General features: G+C 34.3%; 1 protein-coding gene across 3 annotated transcripts in view; it reads left to right on the forward strand.

Annotated features, from left to right (window-relative positions):
* Positions 1–16,367, forward strand: part of NCAM2 (neural cell adhesion molecule 2) — a 518,783-nt gene that overhangs the window by 403,391 nt on the left and 99,025 nt on the right. For all 3 annotated transcript variants that reach the window (XM_045557836.1, XM_045557845.1, XM_045557826.1), the window contains one exon: positions 10,664–10,837. In XM_045557836.1, coding sequence (XP_045413792.1) covers positions 10,664–10,837 — 174 coding nt within the window. The remainder of the gene's footprint in view (positions 1–10,663; positions 10,838–16,367) is intronic.

Here is a 16,367-nt window from a genome sequence, read left to right on the forward strand (position 1 = left end):
ATATGATAATAACTTTGTCCTTAACAATGGAGATGATAATCCCTATTTAGTAACAATGCAATTATAACAGGGTTTAGAAATAAGATATATAGATGCCAGTCACATATATTTATTATCTGAATATTTCATTTCTACGCCTCACACTACTTTCTGCCATTATCTCTGGTGAGGAAGAAAAGCTTGGTAAAATATATTAAGAAGACAGGAATAAATTGCTAAACTGAATTATGAGTAGTCATCGTAATAATTTTTAGCTCAATTAAGTACATGAGATATTATTCATACCTATTCTACAGAAGGAAAATAGGTTTACAAATTAGAGAACAATATATATATAAACACAGTATATTTTATTGTTATCTATTATTATTATGGGTTAAACAGTGAGTATCATTAAATATTGGCTATATCAAAGGGCTCCCTTAAGTAAAGAGTTAGCCTGAGGACAGCGTCTCTTTTTTCTTGCACAGTTTTCTACAAGCGATCTTAATGATTCAAGCTCTTTTATTTTTAACCCTTTTTCACATTCTTAAAACTAATTTCAAAGAACCAATGATTGCCAATTTCTCAAATTATATTCTTAAATAAAAGATAATTAAATATGCTTGGTTTAAATTAACAATAACAACAACAAAAAAACCTGAACAAGATCTTGCCATTAAACCCTGGCTTCATTTTTATGAGCAAAAATTAGATTAGCCCTCTTTGATCTAGCTCCCCTCTCTTTAGAAAATTGAAAAAAGAAGGGTTTTTTTCCTATAATTTTATGGAAAATATGAGATATTTCACATATATGCTTGATTTATCAAAATATCAATTGGAGCCATGAGAGAGGCATATATATATTTTTATGACTTAACTATAAAAATATATATGCATATTGTATTTTTTGACTTGACTATAAAATTGTTTTTTAAAATGTACCTCCTAGGTGATAATTCTGCTTTGTAGTTCGGAAGCATCCTCTCTTTTGGGGTTTACATACCTACTTTGGAACAAATTAAAATTGTAGGACACATAAAGCTAAATAAAATTGTGACTATATAGTGTTATTTCTACTTCCAAAAGATCGTGACTTCACAAGGCATTCCATGTATTTGTACATGTGTTGCATTTCTTCTCTTAAAAGAGCTTCACTCTAACTTTTAAACTTTATTATCAAATAACTTAATTCAACTTTTTTTTTACTTTCATAATTCATTATTGTTATATTTAAACTTTTTATATTAAATCTTAATCTTTAATACAGTGTTTCCACCTTTGCTTCATTAATTAATGCACTTATCTAATAAAGTCATCTTCTCCTGGGCAATTTTAGGGGAGGGAGTTGGCTGTAACCTGTCATCAGCTAACACATCCAGCCCCTAAGAATGGGAAACTCAGCCCTGTGAGGGTTTCCGGGCAGTGCCCCATAGCAGTCATTCTAAGATCTAGCTGATGAGAGTGTTGTGATGAACAGTAAGTTAATGCATTCAAAGCACCTAGCACATGGCAAATACTCAAGAAATATTAGGGTAGCTATTATTATGGGCAAATTATAGTTCACATTGGTCACTTTTCCTTTGGTTAGAAGTCAATATGTCAATGTCTCTTTAGATATAATACATTGATCCAGACACCATAGACCAATGCATAATAAAATGGGATAATGGCCTTACTTATTCTTGATACTATATTTCTATTAAACAATATACATTTTCATTTGATTTGGCCTCTTTTTTCCCATCTACTGTCTTGTCTGATATCTTTTTTTTTTTTTTACAGAAACTGCTACTAAATAAAGTCTCTGATACTGTGTTTCACAATTGATTTACTTAACCTCACTTCAGGACTCTAGACTTACCCCTATTAAATCTCATCTTGTCAGCTTGGGCTGATCTTTTGAACCTACTGAAACCCTGTCAAATCAAATATTTGAGCTCTTTTTTCAAGATTAACTTAATTCGCCAGTACAGTATCATGAAGTGGCCTTCTGTATTTTCACCAAAGTCATGGATAAGCCTATATAAGTCATTTTGAGAACAGAGACTTGCTTAGAGGTTAAGCTGTATCACTTGAACAGAATTCTATAGATATAGAATTATAGTCAATCTACTTGTCCATGTGCCCAGACTATATCTGGTTCAGAGCCTTATTCCACAAAACTTGAAAGCTTGTTAAAATTAGTTCATTTGGAAGCACACTTTCTTCACCTGAATATAAAGCCAAGTTTCTTTTACATAATCAGTTTTATGATCTAGCCCGGAAAAGTCTACATCTTGATCTTTTTCCAGAAGTCATGAAGCAAACTTAGTGATGAATATGAAACTATTCATAACATCCTCTGTATTATCTCATTCTCATGTTGCTATGAAAAAGGAAATCAGGATAATGTGACAATATTTTTAGAGAATCCACGCTTGCATCAATTCCTTATCATTTCTTAATTCACTCACTCAAAAAGTATATAATGAATTTCATGTAGGTGCCAGACATTGTTCTAGATTTGGAATCTGAAGATGAATAATATATGGTACCTGGTCTTTACACATAAGTTAGAGTTCAAAAGATAAAAGTTATTTTAGAAGTGTGAATCAAGGCTTGGGAACACCAGACTGAATTATGATGGGAGTTCTTGGTGAAGGCTTCTAACAGGTGTCACCTTTGAATTGAGTCTGAAAGAGTGAGTGGAAACAGGTCCAATAAAGAAGAAAGGGAAAAACTGAAAGAATCAAGATGACATTTGTAAAAAGACACAATACTCTGAAAGAGTGTGAGCTGTTAAGAAATGAGGCATTTAATGGAACACGGGAGGAGTACATTGTGTAAGGAGACCAGTGGTTGGTGACGTGAATAGAGAGATAATGAGAGACCAAATTATGGATTTCCTTAAAAACATTCATCATGTTTATATTCTGTCTTGCATACAGCAAGGCGAGTTTAGAGTCTTTTAGTGATAAGGCAACATGATCCATTTATCTTGGAACAACTATCTTGGTAGAATTCTAAAGACTAATTACAACATAGCATAACCTGTGGGTAATTGCCAATTTCCATGTTTCTCCAAGTTGCCAAAATATGTAAATATAAACTCTAATATCCTAAAGTAATGTCTACTACTCCAGAGAACAGATATATCTGTGTGTGTGTGTGTGTGTGTGTGTGCGTGCTTGTATGTGTATGAAGAATATCATTTTATATATACACACACACACACACACACAATGTATTGAATATCATTTTATATATGCAATGTATATTTCTAGATCATAGTAGTTTTAGGTAAATTTATTAACTATATGAAGGGTTTGTTGTGTTATATTTGATTTGCTTATGAGCCATTATTGAAATGCCCAAATAACAAAGGGACCTAGGTGTCCATGACTTGTGAGAAGTGTCAAGAATTGGATATGAAGGAAGAAATAATTTTTGTTGATACCTCAGGAGTGAGTGAACACTTCCATGGAGAATATTAGAGATAAAAGCGAGATAAGGTCAGATCCCTGGACAACTTCAGCTTAGTCAATGGACTTAAAAGCATATGAACAAATGAAATTGAAAGCAATTATTCATTAAGTTAGTGTAACTGTTTCTGAGGAGAAAAATGTAAACATATGTGATCAAATGCTGTGAGAAAAATCAAGAAAATAGTAATTTGGATTTGGAAATTGGAGAAAACCAGATGACTAGTGAAATATGAAGTAATTTACAGAGTTTCAGATGTGTTGCAAATAAGCTATAAAATTAGGTAAAGTTCACAATTTGTCTTACTCTGTTCTGGTTGATATAACAATATGCTGTTGACTCTGTTAATGTATATACAACAGAAATTTATTGCACACAGTTCTGGAAGATAGGAAGTCTACGATCAAGGTGCCGTCCGGTTCTGTTTTGGGCAAAGGCCGGTTCTTCACAGTTGGTGCCTTCTACGTGTGCTCACGTGGCAAAGGGAGCAAAACGTGCTCTCTTCAGCTTCTTTTATAAGAGCACTAATTCATTCATGAGGGAAGAGGCCTCATGTCATAACCACATCCCATAAGACCCCACCTCTTAGTAATATCACATTGGGGATTAAATTTCAACATATGAATTTTGGTGGGACACCAACCTACAGACCACAGCGTAGCTGAAGTAATAAAATTGTATATAAAACCTAACTGGAAATTAAATGGTCACCCAAAACAAAAGCAGATGAACTCCTCTCATCCTAGAGTTCCTGAGGTGCAAGCAGTTGATGGTGACACTCTGCATGTTATAGCCTTGCTGGATCTGGGATGTTTGATTACTTAAGTGTCAATGCTTTTAATATTTGGGACTTCTATCAGATAGAGATTGGTGAGGAAAACAAGCAAAAATAATTTTTTATGGAGAATTAAGTGGTTATAAGATCACTGGAAAGGCAGATACAATGAAAGACAAAAGAGAGCCAACACTCTTTCACCTTCAGTGTGACAAAATAGCTCAAGTGAGGTCCAGGGGTCAAGTCTGCAACTGCTAAGTAAAGGTCAAGAAGCCTTGCTGCCAAGCTACTCCTGTGCTGATATCACAGCTGCCTCATACCAGAAATGGAATGAATAAACTGCGGAATTGTGGGTGGAGTCCAGCTGCTACCCTCATTAGCACCTTCAGGTCCTCTTGTCCACATGCATCCCCTGAGAAAAACAGGAAGAGCATTCATATCCTTGCAGCATTAGAAGCCATATACATGAGCCTCTCATCCTAAGTTGCATACATGAACCATAGCAGCAGATGAGTCTGAGTAATGAAGATTCTAACCTGCCATTTCTATGATAAAGAGCAGTAGCTTAAAGGATAGAATTTGATGCTGAGTGTTAATAGAAAGTACCTATGCTAATATTTTAAACATCGTTCTGGAAGAATATTCATGTAGATATTTCCTTTTAAAAGAGGGTTTACAAATATCAAACTCTTCAGATTCCTGGATCTAAGTTTAGCAACACAACAGCCTCATCTATGGAGAAAGAGCTAAGTCAGTGTCTCTAAACCACACCTTAGTCACCAGCTTCTCAGCATTCTAGAGGATCAAATTTCCATAAGTAAAGATGTTGGGGCAGAAATTAGGAACAACCTATTTAAATACCGTGACAGGAAACAAAACAAGAAGAAGAAGAAGAATTTCTTGTTTTAAGAGAGAGCAGGACTGAAGAAAGTTTGTCATTTGGAGAATCTTTATAATTGGTGATAATAAGATGGAGAAGAAAGATTAAAATTCCAAGAAAGAAGAAAAAAGATGAGAAGAGCTCTCTGATGAAACAGATTTCTGGAAAAGAAAAAAAAAGTAAAAACAAAATTCCATTCAGATGTGGAGTGTTTAGCTTTGGAAAATATGAGGATAGGTTTTTCATTACGGGTTAATCAAGCAGCGATAGCTCTTCAAGATATTGATGTCATTGTAGCATTATTCACAATAACCCAGATAGGCAAGATACAAAAATATTTACATATAGGTGTGTGTGTGTGTGTGTGTGTGTGTGTATGCTGTGTAAAATAACCCAGACATGGAAAGACAAATACAGTGAGATGTCTCTCATATGTGTAATTACAAAACAGTCAAATTCGTAGAAGCAGAGAGCAGAATGGTGGTTTCTAGGAGCTGGGGAAGGAGAAATGGGGATATGCTGGTCAAAGGATACAAAGTTTTAGTTATGCAAGATGAATAAGTTCAGAGAATCTAATGTACAGCAATGTGTCTATAGTTAACAATACTTATTTTATATATGAGATTTTCTAAGAAGGTAGATCTTAAGTCCTTTCATCACATACACACACACCACACATCCACATACACAATGGTAACTATGTAAGATAATGGATATGTTAACTAGGTTGATTGTTCTGATTATTTCATAGTGTGTACATATCAAAACATCAAGTTGCATATCTTAAATATATAAAAATTTTTATTTTTCAATTATTTCTCAATAAAACAGAACAAATGAGATGATAGGGTATAATTTGCATGAATTTGCTTTATGTTTCCTCTTTTCACTTTTGATGTTGATTTCTGTTTATTTGCTGAGAATTTCGAATGCAGTTGAGAAAGAGCTAAAACACATCACATACACATACACATGCACACACATATGCACAACTAATCTTTGTCATTATTGTCTTCAACATTCAGCTTATTCAGAAGCCTAGGAAATGCTGGTTTGTAATTCCATGTTCTCCTTCATTTTGTAAATGTTATTTAAATATATGTTCATCAAGATCTCCTTTATAGCCACACATAATATTGATTAGCTCCCTTCCTTTTCTTCCACATTAGTACCTTTGGGCCTACCCTTTCAAGATTTTTCTTTATATACTGAATCTTCGCTTGAGAAGCTTTTTTTCTGTTAGGAAGATGATATCTCATGTATTCTTTGCTCTTTCAATTCTGTTCCCAATAATAGCTCTCTCTCGCGCGCGCTCTCTCTCTCTCTCTCTCTCTCTCTCTATATATATATATATATATATTTGATTATTGCCCTCTTCCTTTTCTGTGAGGATTCATGCGCTTTCATTTCACTTATTAGTTCCTCTTTATTTAATTGTATGTCTTTATTTTATCAAAATAACATCAGAGGAGCAACTCCTCCCATTGTTCCTCTACTTATTACATGGTAAAATTATCGCCAAAACAGACATTTTAGTAACTTTCACATTTATACTTTGACCAAACTAGGACTATAGGTATACGTATAAATATAAAATGTTTACCAACATTATTTGTACATGGACAACTATTTTTAAGGATAGGATAAGTGAGAATAGTATTTATGAATCCCCAGTGGTTTATATACATCAACGTATTTTCATAATAACTTTAATGCTGGCATTGTCATTACTATTTTACTTATGAGAAAACTGATGCCAAATTAATTTAATTTGCCCAGGGATTGTTCCTACCTGACTCCTAAATCATAGCACCAGCTCTTTGCTATTTACACACAGCATACAATTTCTAAGCTGAACCTAGATACTGTATCCATTACCTACCATTTGACTAAAACATTGATATATGTCAATGGATAAAAAAAGACATAATGTAAGGAAGATAGTTATCAGGAAGCCTTAACAAAAATTACAATAACTGACATTTACTAAGTGCTTAATGTATACCAGTTTCTCTTTAAGTGCTCTACATTACTTGATACTGCCAGTAACCCTAGCAGTGGGTACTAATCTAACCTCCATTTTAGAGAGACAAACACTGTTATGTGAAAGATTAAGGCAGTAGTCCCCAACCTTTTTGGCACCAGGGACCAGTTTCATAGATGATAATTTTTCCATAGACAGGGTTGGGAGGGGATAGTTTCAGGATAATTCAAGCACATTACGTTCATTGTGCAGTCAAACCTCTCTGCTGATGATAATCTGTATTTGCAGCCACTCCCCAGCACTAGCGTCACCACCTCAGCTCCACCTCAGATCATCAGACAGTAGATTCTCATAGGGAGCACACAACTTAGATCCCTCTCATGTGAACAGTTTACAGTAGGGTTCATGCTTCTCTGAGAATCTAATGCTGCTGCTAATCTGAGAGGAGGCAGAGCTTACTTATGTGGTGATGTGAGCGATGGGGAGTAGCTGTAATTACAAATGAAGATTAGCTCCCTGGCCTGCCACTCACCTCCTGGTGTGCAGCCTGGTTCTCATCAGGTCATGGACCAGTACCTGCCACAGCTCAGGGATTGGGGACCACAGGATTAAGGGACTTGTCCACTGTTGCAATTGACAAAAGTGTCAAGACTATTCTTTGGATCCATAAATTCTGAGGACATATCCAGTGTCTTAATCTAACACTATACCAGCACTAGCAGAGGTAAAAAGAAAGAGTAATTAAATAAATATACATTTTCACAATTGTTTTCATTCAGTAGTGGGTAGAATTTATTAACTATTGAGATGACAAATGCTAGGAAATGGTTTAGAAAAATATGATAACAATGAGGGGAGAACTGTCTCTGGGGTCGAACACCCATAAGCCCCAGCTGAAATACCAGGCTGTGTTTGATAGTCTTTAACAATATGCTCTTCTTTTTGCATATACCCAGTGAGTTAGATAATCCAGGATCCTAAACATAAAACTGGAAAGACTGAGATTGAGGTTGTAAGAAGAGTAAAGCTCCTGAATGCTCTTCTCAGGGAAGTGAGGTGATCAGAGTGGTTCTTTGGATAGATTGATTTTGCATTTGCATGTCACATGGATTGAAGTTTTTGTGGGACACCCAATAGAAAAGGAAGCCAAGAGACACTAATAGCATTGCAGGCAGACGCAGATAGGGCTAGAGTTTAGGAGTTAACTGAGGAAATGGGAAGGAAGAAATGGATACAAGGATCATAATGTAGGAATTATTAAAATAATGTCTTGACTAATTGGGATGTATATAATAGATAGAAATCAAGGATGAAGGCAATTAGAAAATAATTGAGAGAGTGAAGAAGTAGAGGTATTGATTCTAGGCACATCAGACACTATTTTCTCCGACATATTCTGCATCCTTGCATATTATTTTTGATTACTGAAATATCTAATTCATCAAATATTTCCTGAAGACACAATATTCCAGTCCCTGTGCTCAAAGTTACATGTATATATATATGTATAAATATATGTGTGCATGTGTGTGTATAAATATTTGGCCCTTTTTCAAAAAAAACTGATAATTTGGTAGTCATTTGGTGGCTGGACACAAAAAATCAGAATGTTAAAAAAAGTTTAGAAAGATACTAGAGCTGCAAGTCATAAGCATGCTTTTTCTTTTAATAAGATAACAGAAAGAAGAGGCCAAAAATAATATAAATAAAAAAAAAAAAAAACAAGAGTCATTGCAAATAGACTGTATGGCTAGAAAAGCGTAGTCATTGGCCCGTGTTCTGATGATTGGACATTTGTCCTATGAAGAAAAAGGATCTTGTGTCTCTGTAGGTGCACCATGTCAGGTGCACAGGTTAGTGAATGGTGCACACCTCTACAGTCAGAGTGAAACAAAAAATCATATACATGCCGTGTATTCAAGGTGGGATCCCAAGAGAATAATATCTTTCCTTATTCCTAAGGATACTCTACCTTCACTTTTGATGTGTGTCCCCAAACTGAAGACTATAGTTGCTGTGATGTCCAACTTAGACCTAATAGACACTAGAAAGTCACTCAGCGTGGACTGAAGAATTGGCAACCTAAATAAGGGCATCCATGCATGACTGTTTTTTTCCTCTATTTTGGATCAAACCTACAGATGAAAAGAACTGCAGATTAATTTGGAGATTAAAGACACATGAAAACTATTAGACTGTTTACATATGACAGTTTAAACGTATTATTTAAATAACTTAAAATTATATTTCCAGACAATACTTTAATAGTACTATGACTTTTGGCTGCCTCAGTATTTTCTACACATGTGTTTGTGAACCTTAGAGCCATAACATAATGTACTTCATAGACTTTCTAATTTACAGTTACTAATTAGAGCTGAAATATACACTATGGAATTCTTTACAATATTCACATACAGAAGGCCATAAAGCTGTCCTCCTGGCTCTTGTCCAGTACCATTTATAAGGCATAATTTCTTGTGATCTATAGTACTCTTTTTTTAGCTCCAGCAAATAAAGCACATTTTGACTGACATTTGAGATTTCTATCTGAATGCTTGATCAAGAACAGAAATTTACATTTACTTCATTTTTGTCAATCAAGTATATATGAAATAGTTATGTTTGTTTTCTTTTCCAAAGTTTATTTCAAATGTGATATATGGGAAAGAAACAGTGAGATTGATAGAGTGAGAAATTCCTTTAATGTTTAATGTGCCTCTAAACTTGATGTTTCTGGAGCACGGTTTTCATTTATTTCTTCATTAAGATTTTTTTCTCTCTTATTTTCTAATTCTGCTTGTTCTGCCTTTGAGATAATTCTTTCTAAAGAAGTTTGTATATTAGAAACTAAAAGTTCAACCAAAGATATTGAACTTGAAATAATGTAAATAATGTATTGATGTAATAACATGCACAAGAAAGATTTTATAGCTGTTTTTAAAATAATTTAATGAGACATCAGTATCTCAACTAAAGTTTTACTCGAATTATATAATATATAAATGAAATTAGACTAGAAATTTTGCAGTTTTATTTAATTCAGAATACTAACATTTTCTCGGTACTTAGCACTTTGCCAAAAGTAAGTAATATAAATTTGTTAAACAAAAAGAAAATAAATTTTACATTTTCACAAGACATTATTATTTATGGCAATCATTGAATAATAGATTTATTTATTCTTAGGTTTTAAATATTACCCTTTATCTTTATCTCCTCTCTCTCTTTCTCTTCTTCCTCCATCTCTTTCACACATAGGCAAACATAAATGCACATTAGTTTTCTTTAACATCAAATACAATATTTATATTGTCCTGAAAATGTAGAACTAATATATCTCCTCAATAAATGAAATGTGACATTGAATGTTTTACTTTTTTGTTTGCTGAGGTAATGAAAATTGACTTGTGTGTACTCTCTTATAATTTGAAGATATTATTCAAGCTCTGAAACTCAGATCTATTGAATGATATAAGCAGCCATTTTTCCTTCATTACTAATTCTCATAAAATCATAAGTCTTAATAATGGCTACCCACATTACCTGCTATGTTTCCTTTGTGCTTGTTTCTTCACAGATGTGCCATCCAGTCCCTATGGAGTGAAGATTATAGAGCTGTCACAGACCACAGCCAAGGTTTCTTTCAACAAACCGGACTCCCACGGAGGTGTGCCTATTCATCACTATCAGGTGGATGTCAAAGAAGTGGCGTCAGAGATCTGGAAAATAGTACGCTCCCATGGAGTTCAAAGTGAGTCAATAATTTCAAAATGTATTGATTGATTCCGGCTTATCTTCAATATACCTGTGTGATTAGCTTTTTATTTTCCTTCAGCAGTTTTTTTTTTTTTTTTTGATAAAGTGATGCTGGGAAGATATTTTCACTGCCCTATTCTTCTTGAGAATAACCTCAATACAGAAAGGAAAGGTTTCCATCTTTAGATGGAAATGCTTAATACAATCAGCAAAGTTTTATTCTAGGGAGGAAAAATTACTGTTTAAAATTTTGTTGGTGAAAAGAAGACTCCTGATGTGTTAGATATGATGGTTGGGTATTCTAGAATGTGTGCTTGTTTTTAATTTATTAATATTTATTTCATAAGTAGGTGCGAAAGTCATACTATAAAATGTCAGTGTCTTATGTGTATTCATGAAGCCATCCCAGAAAATTCTATAGAATTTTATATTTTTATGCTTACTTTTATATTTATATTTACTTTTATATTTCTATAAAGAAGGCAAAATGATTCACAGAACTTCTTTTCAATTATGTAAAATTTCATCATGTTCTGAAAATGTGGTTTGTTTCCTCATTATGAGGAGAGAAAAGTAAAGTAGGAAATAATAAATTATCAGTATTGGACTCTGTTGGTTAAGACATAGAACTACTTTGAGTGGTCCAAAAGAGTAGCAGAAAATAGTGAGGAAATTAATGCATCATAGTGTATGTCCTATAAGGATCTTTCATTGACCCTAACATATATGGCATAAGGGTTCAGTAAAAGCCAAAGCCCTCCTGAGAAGAAAAGAGAGAACCAATTGCGGTGAACTTGAAGAGAGAGCAAATTAAATCACTCCAGTCTCATCTTTGTTGACACCAGCTTTTTCAGTTTTCACTGAGAATAACTACAGGCTTTTGATAGAGAAATGTCACAAATATTAATCAATGAGTCATCAGTTATTTACCCTATGCTTCAAATAATGTCTTCAAACAGGTGATCTTTTATTATTTCTTTTAATTATCAGCTATTTGAATAATGTTCTTAGTGCACATGCTATGTGGTTCAGGAGAGATTTATAAAGACAATGCCCAGAAAAGAATAACTGAGTGGGGCCAAAAACTATAGGAAAAAAAAATTAACTTGGCTGGTAGAAATAATATTTTATAAAAAATTTTGGTTTCATTAAGAGAAAGAAGGGAGGGTGGTAGGTGAGAGACAGAAAGGCAAAATGAATTATTTCTCACACTGCAGAAAACTCAATGTGGGTGCTCAATGACAACCATTCCACCCCTGTCACACTGGGGAGAATATTAATAGACCCTGTCCAGATTTTTTACGAAGTTGCAACACCATGGAGAATTTATAATGGCCTTGATCAGGCCAAGTTGATCAAGTACAAAACCTGACTTTGGAGCACATATATCCATCTGTCCAAAGCAGATTCAATGCTTATTAAGACTGATATATAAAAACAAAATATATTTGTTAATTTGCAATGACAAATGGTTGTCCAGAAATTAGAATGTTCAGAGTCTATATAGGTACCTTCTTTACCCTTTACTATATTATGTTGGAAATAAAATATGTGTCAGAAACTTGTCTGGTGAATCCAGAATATGAGCAAGGGAAGCTTCATAAATAAGATGTTTAATGGCTTCACACTGGGACAGCTTTAAGGCTTGCCAAAAAGATGAAAATTACTCAAGGTCCTATGACTGGAGCTTGCTCTCTTTTATTTGAGGAAAATGTTTGCATCAGTATTTTTTTTTTTTCTGTTTCCATGGCTGACTCTTCTTTCATAGATCTGTTAATGATTACTTTAAATTGGGTTACAGTCATGTAATCAAACCATTGCATGATCTCAGCTCAGCAAAATACAAACATGAATTTTTGTTTGTTTGTTTTTTAAATCTAATCACTTCTTTCAGACATTCTTTTTGAATCTCCCTTTCTGTTATGTAATAATGTCTTTGGAAGACATGATACATTTATGACCATTTTCAAGTATATAAAAAGTCCAGTTGCATTTTGCACAGTTTGAAACTTAAAATAATGTCTAATTTTGCATTCACATTTTCTCTGATCCCCATGGTCTGGGGACATTAGAGGTGGCATGAACTGCATCTTCTCTTGGGAAGGAGAAAGTAGACAAATATCTCTTAATTTTCTGGTGCTGTGGGTCTGTTTGGGCTGTCCTTGCCATCTGGTCTCTGTGGCACAAGCACCTGAATACCTGACTTTGGGGTGCACATTTGGGGTGCAGACACATTAGAAGACTTTTTAGAGACAGAGTGTCCTCAGATGGGATGCTACTTCATCTCACCTCCTTAGACACCTCCTCACCATTCTCTTCAACAGATTTCATTTTAAGTGTGACTGCAGCCCGCTAACTTTATGCAATATCCACTTGACCCAGAGAAAATTTCCAAATCTTTACTAAGCTAAAATGTAAGAACCTAGATTGCTTCAGAGTTCTTTCTCTTTCTCCATTTTTCTTTTTCCCCACTTTAAAGACGCATAGAAGATAGAAGAGTCTTCTGTAAAAACAGAAGCCCAAATGGGGATGGAAATGCCAGACCCTTCTTCTCATCTGTTATGCAAAAAACGTCTAATGGATTTTATTCATCTTTTTGAATTATCTTCACTTACCAGGAAGAGAAGAGACATCACAGCATGCTCTCCTGGGTGGAAGACGCATGAGTGCAATAAGATTTTTTTCTCTTTCTAGTCTTCTGGTTAAACGGCTGAGAAAAGGCAGTGTGGATGGGGGTTGGAGCCTCATGCCTGGGGTTGTAGACCCAGTTCAACCTCTTATTATTCAGCTCTGCAGGAGTGCCTATCCTCCTCTCAATAGTTTAGTATTTGATGTCTCTTTCTTCTCTTTATGAATTGTACCAGTTGAAAATTTCTAGCACTGCAGCAACATGCCCACTCAATTTTCCATACAGGTTTCTATGGCTGGGCTGGTGCTATTCTTTCTGTTTGAGATCGTGTACTTCTGTAATGTGATTTATTTAAAGCTTTAATATATCAAATGACAACGTGATCTCATTTTATATATAAAAACATGTTTTTAAGGGTTTCTTAGTATAGCCCCCATATTTGAATGACAGGCATGAATGTAGTAAATATGTGACTAAAAGGAGAACATAGATAACAATGGCTAGTCCGGGAGAGAAGCTGGGTAACTCCACTGGGAACACTTCTGACATTCTAAGATATGTGTTTCTAGCATTTACTATTCTTTCCCAGTTTTGTAAAAATATAGTGAATATTTTCATAAGAATAACAAATTATTTATGGTTATAGAAATGTGAAATGTGCTGTAAATAATCATTATGATGTTTACTGTAAAGTGACGGCAATGATTTGATTATTAAAACATATAATGTAGTTTTGACTTAAACTTTCTACCTTAATCACACATATTTTCATCGAACCCTGTGGTTTTATCGAGTCACTATGTCGTTTTTATGTAACCTTTCAACCTTACTGACATTTATCCCATCAGACAGGTTCAGGTCCATTTAACACTGTCCAGAATTATGCTTTTACCCTGAACCACCTATGACATGCTTTTGCAATCACTCCTTGGAAGTGCTCTCACACTGAAATTCACTCTTCCTCCAGAATGAGTGACTGGCAAATGACATCGTATTTCTTACATTATATTGTACTGTATATATTTTAACATGTAGTATATTTTATATTAAATTTCTTCTAACTGTGATTTATCTTTTCTCTTAGTTTATAAGCTCTAGTATGTCCTGTTCATTGATATTTCAAGTACCAAAACTTTAGAGTGGAGAGAATGTTGAAATTTGGTAGATGTGGGATAATGGAAGGATTATTTTATAGTACCTCTGATTGGGTCTTTATAAGTGAATCAATCATTCATCCCTATTCTATAAATATATGTGTACAGAAGTGACATTTCTTCATTTTAAATTATTTTTGGTACATAATAGTTGTATATATGTATAGGGTACATGTGATGTTTTGATACGGGTGTATAGTGTGTATTAATCAAATCAGGGTAATGGAGATATACATTGTCTCAGGCATTTATCATTTTTTTGTGTTAGGAACATTCCAGTTCCACTCTTTTAGTTATTTTAAAGTGTTCCCTAACTTTCTGTTGATCATAGCCGCTTTTTTGTGCTATCAAATATTGTTCATTCCATCTAAAGCAACTTTTCTTTGCAGACTAGTATTCAAATTGTTTTTTAGGGAACAACACTTTTGAAAAGAGTGGGGAAGAAGCAGAATTGGGGAAATGGAGAAAACTGTAATGATGCAGATTTCAGTAGAGCATGCCAGGAGGTATTTTTTGTTTTGTTTTGTTTTGTTTTCTAATGTATACAATTCTATACTGTATATGACATTATGGCATTACATTGATCAAGAAAGCAGGAGATTTCATTGTAATTCTTCCACTGGGACTCGTCACAAGTTCCACACATTTGTTTTCATCTCTAATGTATTGAAGAGCATCAGTCTCACCAGATCAATCATATGCCCCACACAGCATGGCTGCTTGAGCCACTGCTTATACCTGTTTCAGGACTTTTTCTTCCTGCCATCCCAGTTCAGACCTGGTGTGGTAGCCTTTTGCACTACTTAGCAAATGAGCTACTCTTTGCTCTACACATCACAAAAGTCTTATGCACCACATTCACTAGTGCATGCCCTATCTTATCACCTGCTTCGTCAGGCACCCTAGTATCTTCTTCTGCTTCTGGTATCTACTGTTCTATGTATTTTTTATCCCTTAGCAGACTTAGTGATGAAGTTAGGCAGCGAGACATCTTGTAAAAGGGAGCATGGCCTAGATTAGGCAGAAGGGAAGGTTTTCTAATGGAGGCTTTACAATGGCTCAGCCAACTCCAAAATGATAATTACTTCCACACTGTATGCCCTAGGCTAAAATAGCCAGTCCTTTTATATCCTGGCCTCCTCATTTACTCAGATGCAAGTTTTCCCAGTAAGAGCATAATTATCTATACTCAAGTCAGCTCTCTGCATCTGAGACAGACCTTAACTGTATTCCTCCAGCTGGGCAGAAAAGAGGATCTGAGCTGGAACCTTCATATCTACCATAATATTTTTTTGGTACACATCTCTTGTAAATAAAATCTAAAAGGCTGATCTAATTTTATGGATCTTAAAACCTTGTTGAAGTTTGAAATGTCAGATATAATAGATTCTACAATCCATGTGTCTATGCATAGTCATGAACATGTATATATAGAGACCTCAAAATTTATCATTTTCATTTATTTAGGACTATTATTCAACGTTTTCTATTGCAAAGGACTTCTGTTTATTAAATAAATGATTAATATATTTAAATATATTACCCTTTTTCCTTCAAAATGTTTACATATGTATTTCCAAGTATTCCTGTAGATGATCCAGGGAACAAAATCAGCATATATTAAAAAGTGAGCACATTCTTATTTAACATATGACAATTAACTGAGTATGTATTTTTTTGAGGGAAATTGTCTTTTTTAAAAAAGACAATTCCCATTTATCAGCTTAAAGTTCTTTTTTTTT

This window comes from Lemur catta, chromosome 1 (assembly GCF_020740605.2).
Source record: "Lemur catta isolate mLemCat1 chromosome 1, mLemCat1.pri, whole genome shotgun sequence".
Lineage (NCBI taxonomy): Eukaryota > Metazoa > Chordata > Mammalia > Primates > Lemuridae > Lemur > Lemur catta.